Source organism: Drosophila novamexicana, unplaced genomic scaffold (genome assembly GCF_003285875.2).
Source record: "Drosophila novamexicana strain 15010-1031.04,08,12 unplaced genomic scaffold, DnovRS2.1 tig00000193-arrow-pilon, whole genome shotgun sequence".
Lineage (NCBI taxonomy): Eukaryota > Metazoa > Arthropoda > Insecta > Diptera > Drosophilidae > Drosophila > Drosophila novamexicana.
The window spans coordinates 3,049,567-3,059,609 of record NW_020824787.1 but is presented as its reverse complement, the minus strand read 5'-3'; the positions used below and the strand labels follow the sequence as shown (position 1 = coordinate 3,059,609).

At 37.5% G+C, this 10,043-nt stretch overlaps 4 protein-coding genes and 1 long non-coding RNA gene across 5 annotated transcripts; 4 read left to right on the top strand and 1 right to left on the bottom strand.

Annotated features, from left to right (window-relative positions):
• Positions 1-219: 219 nt before the first annotated feature.
• On the top strand, positions 220-1,633 carry LOC115759135 (probable G-protein coupled receptor CG31760). Its single transcript, XM_030699985.1, has one exon. It carries the CDS (start codon positions 441-443, stop codon positions 750-752), a length of 312 nt encoding a protein of 103 aa, XP_030555845.1. The 5' UTR covers positions 220-440; the 3' UTR covers positions 753-1,633.
• A 32-nt stretch (positions 1,634-1,665) lies between these two features.
• On the top strand, positions 1,666-4,354 carry LOC115759133 (probable G-protein coupled receptor CG31760). Its single transcript, XM_030699982.1, is given in 3 exon segments — positions 1,666-1,934; positions 1,996-2,183; positions 2,379-4,354. Coding segments are annotated over 3 exon segments (1,188 nt in total). The 5' UTR covers positions 1,666-1,688; the 3' UTR covers positions 3,133-4,354.
• A 971-nt stretch (positions 4,355-5,325) lies between these two features.
• Positions 5,326-5,737, top strand: LOC115758644. Its single transcript, XR_004017434.1, has 2 exons — positions 5,326-5,509; positions 5,567-5,737. It is a non-coding gene; the product is annotated as an uncharacterized LOC115758644 (long non-coding RNA).
• Positions 5,738-7,895: 2,158 nt separating this feature from the next.
• LOC115758642 lies at positions 7,896-8,701 on the top strand. Its single transcript, XM_030699378.1, has 2 exons — positions 7,896-8,279; positions 8,344-8,701. The coding sequence occupies exons 1-2, from the start codon at positions 8,001-8,003 to the stop codon at positions 8,575-8,577; spliced, it is 513 nt and encodes a 170-aa protein (XP_030555238.1). The 5' UTR covers positions 7,896-8,000; the 3' UTR covers positions 8,578-8,701.
• Positions 8,574-9,605, bottom strand: LOC115758643. Its single transcript, XM_030699379.1, has 3 exons — positions 9,447-9,605; positions 9,150-9,335; positions 8,574-9,085 (listed from the first exon to the last, which is right to left on the bottom strand). The coding sequence occupies exons 1-3, from the start codon at positions 9,496-9,498 to the stop codon at positions 8,859-8,861; spliced, it is 465 nt and encodes a 154-aa protein (XP_030555239.1). The 5' UTR covers positions 9,499-9,605; the 3' UTR covers positions 8,574-8,858.
• Positions 9,606-10,043: the final 438 nt, after the last annotated feature.

The window sequence follows — 10,043 nt, the reverse complement described above, 5'->3', positions numbered from 1 at the left end:
TGCCGAGGTGGTAAGTACAAGTAATCGAGAAACGCCTAAATGAAAGGATTTTACGTAGATATTTCAAAGTCCTGATTGATTAAATTTGATAAAAATTACGAACTCGTTAGATACCTATCTTCTGTAATCCTTATTTAACCTTTAAAACCTTTATATAATTCAAATATTTCAATCAATTTGTTTCTTTTGATTTTACATAGATATTTCAAAGTCCTGATTCATTGGATATTCTGTTTACAGATTACAAAGTTTTTAGATTTCTTCTGTTATCCTTAGCTTTATCTTTTTTCCTTTACATAATTATATAAATCAAATTTTACAAAAGCATTTTTTTCTTTCATTAACATATTAAATTCCCATTTGCCACTTCTAACTATGTTAACTAAATATTTTCTATATTTTAATTTTATATACCTTATAATGCATTAAAATCTCATCACATGTTTTTTCCGATTATCAACTTGGATATTGTTCATCCTGTTTCCAGTTTCTTCTCAAACAGTTTATTAGCTCTTTTCACATCCTTTTCTTCCATACAGATCTACGATCAACATCATCTAAAGTTCAAGCAATGCTCGTACAATTGGTGGGATCACAGTTTGGCCATTGGCGAGGTCTTCTTTCTGGCCTGGGGCATACGGGTCTGTTACAATGTCCGCAACGCGGAGAGTCTCTACAATGAGGCGCGTCTCATCTCTTATGCCATCTACAACATTGCCATCGTGAACATTGCCATGGTTGCGTTTCAGTAAGTCTTCCACCAGCTGTCACATCTATGGAATATATTTAGCTTTATTCTGATTAAAGAGGTTGACAGAGATTGATTAAATCTGATTGATCATGAACCTCAGCTAAAACCGGATTAGCTGCCGCGCCCGAACCCTTTTTCATTTGGCTTGATATATGTAGAAGACGAGGCATTGGTTCGAACCGTGAGCCGAGCTGGGCTTGCAGCCTTGGTTGTTTTCTTGGGTAATCCCTAGCCATCTGCTAGCACATCATGTCCACAATTTCGCAATGCCCGTTTTAATTAAATTCCTTTGCTTTGTGCGCGCGCGCGTTTCCGTTGTAATCCTTTTTGTCGGTCTGCAAGGACATGCTCCCCGCTCCGTCTGCCCGCCTGCTTGGTCGACCGTCTGTCTGGCCGTCTTCCTGTCCGTTTGTTTCTTACTCGCCGCATTTTGTTTACATCGGCATTCCACGGATTTCTTTGCCAAGTTATACGTTCAGCGCGGGCTTCCTGCCAACTTCTGCCCGCTCCCGGCGCTCTTCTGAGGGTTTAGGCTTACGGTTACGCAAGGTTAAGATTCGGTTAAGAGCTAAAACATTTGGGACAACTGTTTGTCCGGACTGATTAACTGACTGTCGCTCTGAGCAAACTTTAAGTTTCTCTCTACTCTACTCTCTCTACTAAAAAGGGGAACAAAAGAGGAATAAGGGACTCTAAGGTACTTAGCTTTTAAATTTTCCTCCAACTGGCTTCAAACTCAATTGCAAAGCTGTTCTTGGACCGGGCAAAGCCGGGTAATATCTGACAGTGAAGAATGTTTGACACCCAAGATAAAACTAGATGATCCAAACAAAATATATAGTATTATCGGTAATTAACCAAGCCTTAGATATCTGGCTTACCCTTTGCCTTACCTCTGACACTCCTCTATCATTTAAATTCTCTGCCCTTTAGTGTAATGCTCTTTCCGAATGCTGGACCCGATTACAAATACATGCTGGGCTTTGTGCGCACCCAGCTATCCACGACGACGACCATTGCCCTGGTCTTTGGTCCGAAAATTGCACGTGTTCTCAAGGGCCAGGGCGACAAATGGGATCAGAAGGCCAAGGTGCGCAGCATAACCGCATCCTTTTCGCTCAACGGCGTTGGCCTGGTGCCCGAAGAGTCGCCCGATCTGTACCAGGAGAACGAGGAACTCAAAGTAAGCAATCTAATCAATTAGTATTTTAACCATACCTTAACGTTTACACACGTTTTTGCAGGAGCAAATCCAGAAGCTGGCCCACCAAATCGAGTTCATGAAGACTGTGCACATGCAGATGAATAACCGGCATCTAAAACCAAAACCCGGTGGCTACTTTACCATCACATCGACCTCGTTCCAGGCGCCCTACAGCAAGAACACGGTGTCCACGGCGCAAACCCAAACCGGCAAGGAGGACTCCAGCGGGTGGGTAGTCAATCTCTCGATTAGGCTGCATTTTATATATTTTCTTTTTTATCTTATATTCTAAGGATTACTTTTTCAGCTAATTAAATTAAAGTTGTTATTGTGCTTAAGCATAAAGCTCTAGTCCCACACAATTAATCACAAATCTGTCTAAAGATTTCCTAATAATTTCCATAAATTACATCCGCTTTGTAGGTTTACCGGAAATGCGACGCCTTCGAAATGCAAATCGCCGAAGGGCAAAGTCTGACGCGGTCAACGAAGTGTTAAAGATTGCTCAATAAATGTTGTTGATAAGCATGGAAGGGTCGTAGAGGAGGCAATTGATTTTAGTTTCTACCAAGCAGAAGCAGCAGAGCAGCAGGAGCAACTGGAATCGGAGCTAGAGGGGCAGGAACACACGGAACTGGGTAATGAGGCCGAATTGCTGCGCCAATTTCATCGACTCTTTGCGCCCATTGTGGACGACAGCCTGCAGCTGTATTACGAGCTAAATAACCAACTGGACAAGGCGGAGGATGGGGATGTGCAGCACATACGCATACATCGCACCGTGGCGGAGCTGAACGAGCTGACCAGCAGCGAGGAGGAGGAAGCGACGCTAATCACACAGCTCCACTCGCAGCAGGCGGAGCAACAACAACCGCCGGCAACGCCCAGCAGCAGCAGCAACTCCATATCGTCCACATCGAGCAGCTGTTTGTATGCCATACACACGCCTCCGCCGCCGGCGCAATCGCCGCCGTCTGTGTCCAGTGAGCCGCAGACCCTGACGGAGCATGTGCAGGTGCATGGCCACAACAACAATGAGGAGGAGGAGCTGGAGCCGGATGAGGAGGAGCCCAGCAGCAGTAACAATAACAATAACAACAACAACACCTCCTGCTCATTGTCCTCCACGCTGACGGATAGCAAGACCTTGGATGCACGCACGCCCATTGTGGTTTAGGATACCGATCTGCTTTCTGCTTCCATTTGTGACAACAACAACTGCAACAACAACAGTAGTTCGCTTAATGTTTAAACTAGACTTAAATAATGTTTGTGTATATGTCTCTGTCTATCTGTCTGTCTGTCTGTCTGTCAAATAGTTTAGCTGGATGCGTTTATGCGTGGCAGAGATTCGTGCCAAGAAAGCCCAACGATGCAATTTTTTATCATTTGAAAGTTGGACTTTTATGACTTTTGCTCTACATTCCATTTAATTTAATAATTTAGTAACAAAAAGTCAAATAAATACTTAATTTTTTTGAATTTATAATTCAATTATTTTCTGATCTCGATCTAGGCGACGCATAATCGCATTCGGCGCGCTTCGAATTCCTAAAATTAATTGTATTTCTGTTCAGCTTCTTAAACATACGCCCAGTTTTAATCGGTTTTCAAACATATTTTTGATCATCCATCAGCAGAACCAAAAAGGAAAAAAAAAAAGAAAAGCAAACATTGAGCAAACTTTTTTCACTTCGTTCGGATTGTGAAGGAAGAATTTGGTGGATTTACTGGCCTTGTAGAAGGTCATTTGGTAGAGCTCATAGAGCTATGCCCTAGGGCTTAGCCTGATTTTTCATAATTTCTCTCATGCACCTTAGCATAAAGTAATTTATTATTTCGACGCACTCACTCACAGTACTTTGTTGCCATTCGGTTTAGTGCTCTTTAAACTCTAAGTAATTAGTCAAAATTAATTTACTTAACTCAACATAAATCTACTTATATGCGGTATACATAAAAACTTAAGGTTAGCAAAAAGAGTCGATTTTAGTGTAATTGGTAAAGGCATAACATAACTAATAAAAAAAATATAAAATTAAAACTTTTGAATTTTAGCGTACAATTTTTAAAAATAAACAAAAAAAAAGTGTTAACAGGCGCGCAATTTTTCAGATATAGAGTTGGGCTTAACGTCAGAAAAAACCCTTACGACAAATTATACAATTAATTAACAGTTAAGTTAATGTTAACTTTAACGTATACATATTGAACACAAAATCAAAAATTGCAAAAATAAATGTTATAAAATAAAGAATATGAATTGATGTTTTCCTTTTTATGCATAAACCCTCAGAAGGGCTATCTGCGGCACACCGAAGACTTAATAGACTTTTCGGCCGATCGTTCCTATGGAAGCTATATGATATAGTAGTCCGATGTTGACCGAATTTGGCATATATATATGAGGAGCATTGTAAAACTAATAAATGCCGAAAAATGTTTTTTCATTAAAAAACTTAATTTTCGACCGATCGTTCCTATGGCAGCTATATGATATAGTAGTCCGATATAAATAAAACTTCGCTTAAATGTAGGGAACATAGTGAGATCTGTAAATGCCGAGTTTGGTCAAGATATCTTGATTAACAAAAAAGTTTTTCATACAACAACTTAATTTTCGACCGATCGTTCCTATGGCAGCTATATGATATAGTAGTCCGATATAAATAAAACTTCGCTTAAATGTAGGGACCATAGTAAGATCTGTAAATGCCGAGTTTGGACAAGATATCTTGAAAAACAAAAAAGTTTTTCATACAACAACTCAATTTTCGACCGATCGTAACTATGCCATCTGATATATGTACTGCGTACAACAGAAAGGGGCACTTCTTCAAAGTTTCATAGAGATAGCATTAAAACTGAGAGACAGCCAGACGGACTCGGCTGTTGATATTGATCAAGAATATATATACCTTATGGGGTCGGAGATATCTCCTTCTATGCGTTACACATATCACGACAAAATTGTTTTATCCTTAGCAAGGGTATTAAAATGTAATTATTATTTGAATATTTATTAACCTCTTATTGATTTTTTTTTATATAGACTTCTGAGATTGCGGACACTCCGCCTAAAAACTATTTAGATATTTTCTGACTGGACTTTGCGTAACATAAAGAAAAAACAATTATTATTTCTAAAGGAAACCTTTTCCCAATATTCGTCGAAATCAAACCAGAACATTTCGATTTTCGCAGTTAAAAACAAAACTAAAAATTGATATTGTATGGATAGATTTTTGTTTTATGGATAATACATTTTTATCGTTTTATAATCTTTAGCATTTCAAATCATATAATACGCCGATAATTACATTTGTTTTGGCTAAGCAGTATAAAAGCAGAGAGTTAAATATCAGAGTCTATCGTAAAGAAAAATTAATTTTGATCTAGCACTTTTTTGCATCATCTGCGCAGCCTTGCCGGGCACTTTGCATTCCACCTGGAGTGGTCCAGCTGTACTCAAGGAATAATTCCGGCATATTTCAAGTATGCCTGTGAAATAATTGTCGTAATGACAAATTAATAAATAAACAGCATATAGCAATGTACATAATTGATTATTAATGAAGAATGGAGAGTATCTTAAAGAACTTTATCTTTAGAGGGCTTTCCAAATCTAAATATATAGGGGATAAGCAGGAATCGAAGCGTTCAAGGAATGGAAATTTATCACAGATGGATGCAAGTCATACGTTTTCTAATCTTTTCAAAAGAAAACTTAAAAGTCAATGCTCGTAGATTGCAAAAGAATATATAATGTATTAAATATATTATATATATATAAATATTTATTTATCTGGATCGAGGTCCAAGATAATAAAGACTTATAAAATGAAAAGGTCGCCAAAAAGCGACTTTAATATTATATATGATATATATTAAATATAATTTAATATTCAATGAAATGCATAAAATATCTATATGTACTTTTACGGAAGTCTTGGATCCAATATAATTTCGTTATTATCTAAAGTAAAAGAATAAATGTTTAATAAGAACAACAAACAGGCCCTAGTTCCCGTTTTATATGAGCTTTTGATTTTATTTGATAATATTTCGATATTATTTGATGGGTAAAAAGAAAAAACATGTTTTTTTTTTAAGTATCCTCAGATGTTCATCGAAATAAACCAGATTGTTTAGTTTTCGCAGGGCATAAAAAACTTAAAAACAGAGGCATTTTAAAGATAACTCTTAGTTTTATGAAATTCCAGCTAATCTGATACATGACTGCACGAGTATTGAATAATCATTTTTCTTTGTTTTATAATCTTTCTCATTACGTATGCGAAAAGCAAATAATACGCCGATAATTACATTTGTTTCGGCTAAACAGTATAAAAGCAGAGCGAAAATATCAAAAATATCTATCGTTAAGAAAAATGAATTTTCATCTGGGACTCTTTTGCATCATCTGCGTAGCCTTGCCGAGCACTTTGTCTTCCTGGACTGGTCCAGCTATACTCAAGGAATAATTCCGGCATATTTCAAGTATGCCTGTGAAATAATTGTCGTAATGACAAATTAATAAATAAACAGCATATAGCAATGATATAATTAACTACTTGTGAAGAATGGAGAGTATCTTAAACAAGTTTCTCTCAAGAGGTAATATCGATGTGCGTCGGCAAATCTAAATATATAGTTGATAAGTAAGAATCAAAACGTTCAAGGAATGAAAATTCATATTATATTTATATTATATTTAATAATAATAATAAATCTTTATTTAGCTGGCTCGAAGTTCGAGTCAAACCTGCTTTAATATTATATGTGATATATATTCAATATAATAATAATATATATGTTCAATCACGTTTGAGGAAGTCTAGGGAGTGTGCATTGTGTGTGTTTTATATACACAACATTTAAAAAATTTAATAAATATTTGAATATTATTATCACATTCTTATTGAATATATATACAAATATATATTAAATGATAGCTATATATATATTATATAATATTCTATTATGTTTAATTTTAAACAATTTCTAATTCCTGTAATTTTCTAATTTCACAAACCTATTTAAATATTTTCTGGCTGCTTAAAGAGAAAGAACATGTTTTTTTCTAAAGTAATCTTCTTCAGATATTTGTCGAAAATAAACCTCTTTTTCAGTTTTCTCAGGGCATAAAAAACCTTAAACTGAGATATTGTATAAATATAACTCTTAGTCTCATAAAATGCTTAGCCAATTAGATATATGCCTGCACGGATATTATATTATAAGTTTTCTTTGTCTTATAATGCATAAAGCATTTCAAATCGTATAATACGCCGATAATTACATTTGCGTTGGCTTATATAAACAGAGAGCAAAATATCAGAGTCTATCGTAAGAAAAATGAATTTTAATCTGGCACTTTTTTGCATTGTCTGCAGCCTTTCGGGCAACAGCTGGTACGCACCAGTTGTACTCAAAGACTAAACACGCCATTTCTCAAACATTTTGAAATATTTTTTGTAATAAAAAACGTATAAATAAACAGGATATGCTATGATAATATATTTCTGAAGAGTTAAGACTATCTTAAACACCTTTTCTTTAAAGGGAATCCATAGTCGATGTGTGTCTGCAAATCTAAATATATATAGTTGATAAGCAGGTTTAAAAAGTTGGATACACGAGATATATTTTCTAATTTTTTCAAAAGATAACTAAAATGTCTAAGTACATGGATTGCATACAGCATATATATATTTGTGGAAGTCTTGGATCCAATATAATTTTGCTGTAACGAATGCAATTCGATCTGCTTATATAATTAGTTGATCTCATTTCGAAATGTTATGCATTTCAATAATTTATTGCATAATTGTTGAAAAATTAAAAAACAAACTCCTCGAATTTTGAAACTTTAAGATCTCCATATGGCCCATAGCCTCAAAATGACAGATTCGTATCTCATTAGAGAGTTTTTTTTTTAAATAAAATTCCCAAAACACAGATAGTTTTGTTATTATATTCTGATATTTTCACTGAATTTGAATTTTGACTATTATCCAAATTAACTGACCATCTTGCCTGATTATGGGGCAAACCAAAGGCCAACCGAGGACTAATACCACGCTGAATCAACTGCTGGACGAGAGTGTCGAGTGCATGCTCCGTGTGGCGTACGGGATTAGTGGCACGCTGGTCCGGCCAAAGGATCGTATCATTTGCAACAGCACGCTGGCCGAGATGACCAAGTTTAGTCGATCCGATTCGTTCGAGGTGAAGCGCAATGTGCACAAATTCATGAGGTTCTATCTGCAAGTGCTGCGCTGGACACAAACGCATCAGCCGATCAGGCTGTACGAGAAATGGGCAAGTGGCGACAGTTGAGATTAAGAAGAATTCCTGTACTAACTCACCTGTTGGCGTTTTACAGTATAACAATGAGGATCACGTTGGGCAATCGAACTTTTTTGCACGGCCGGGCATGGATACCCCAGACGAGAAGCACATTTGGCTGGAGAACGGGAAGTCGTATCTGGCGATGAAACATTTCGATGATGGCTCCACAATGATCTACTCGGCGGTGGCCAAGGACGCCAGCCTGGGCTGGATGGATAGCGGCATTAAGGTATTGGCCAAGCAGGTGCACATCGCAGACGTTGATTAGTGTAAATTGTCCTACGATATGAACTATTATATATTTCGAGTTGTGAAATGCACAAAATATGTTTTGCGAGATTCAGTGTACAACTTTTGTCGCTCTTAAAATTAAATACAAAATGTGGACGGAATGTGTACAACTTTTGTCGCTCTTAAAATTAAATACAAAGTGTGGACGGAATGTGGACAACACGTTTAAAATTCAACTAGAAACTAAGTGTTTCGTCTGAGCTGCACATCCGGCTTGGAAAGGCACTTCTTTTATGCTGCTGCGACTCATTAAGTTTTCTAGCTGCGCATAAACGTTGCTGCGCCTGCCATCAATGCAAAGCCCAGCAGTAATTGCAGCGATTTGTGCATGGTCAATAGACTGGCGCCATTGCAACTGTCGCTGGAGCAATAGCACTCCTCCCAGTAGACGCCGTTCTCGTACACGCCCCAGTTGCAGACGCCTGTGACGCCCGTGTCCGAAACGGAGGCACAGCGGCGGATCACCTGACGCCAACGGCCATCCCCTGTGTACAGAAAATAGGAAACATGAGCACTAACTGCAACCAACTATTATAGCTGAATACGCACAGATGAAGCCGCGTGGTCCCTGCTGTATCACCTTCATGCAGAAGGAGCCAGGCATGTGAGACTCATCGCTGTTGCATTCAATTGAAATGTGTTCGGTGCGATTGAAGGGCTTGTAGGCGCCGCAGCTGTCGTGGCCCTTGCGATCTTGGTCCGATGAGCACTGGTAGCAGCGTATGGCCCAGCTGCCTAATTTGATGAAATGAGTAATTAAACAATTTCAATTAGTAAACAGTTGGCAGCCACACCCAATATGTGAATTGATCAAAAACAGCCTGTTGAGTGCAGGCAACAGCTTACCACAAACGGCCAGCGAGAGCAGCAGAAAGGCGCAGCGTGTTAACGTCAGCATATTATGGCTTTTTTGTTATTTGTGCGTGTTTAAAACTAAAACAAAATTCGTTTAAACCAAAACAAGATGCTACGGTTGGAATGTGACCGTATGAACGCTGCGGCTCGGTGTGACTGGCAATAAATTGTGGTGGTCGGTCGATAGGCCTCAGTGTTGACGCATCGGCCATGTGCAGTGTTGGTAAACGACGCATTAAACTATCAACTTAACGTACATTGTGGAATGTCAGTTAATTTTTGGAATTTTGAAAACGGGAGATGGTAGCAATTTATGGTATATTAAGTTTTTTCCATTCACAGCAAAAACTTAATTGCTTAATTGCTAACGGCTTTGCTAAAACACATTTCCGCTTAAAGCATATGTCGAATTAAAAAGCCAGGAACAAAATGCATGTTTTTAACATATTTGAATTTGTTCATAGACTGCATGATAATATTCCCTAATGTTAAAAGTGTACGTTAATAAGAGCATTTACTGTACTCTGTTGTTCGACATTTAAGCAAATATATTCACGGCTATATATATTTTTAGTCATAGAAATTTTT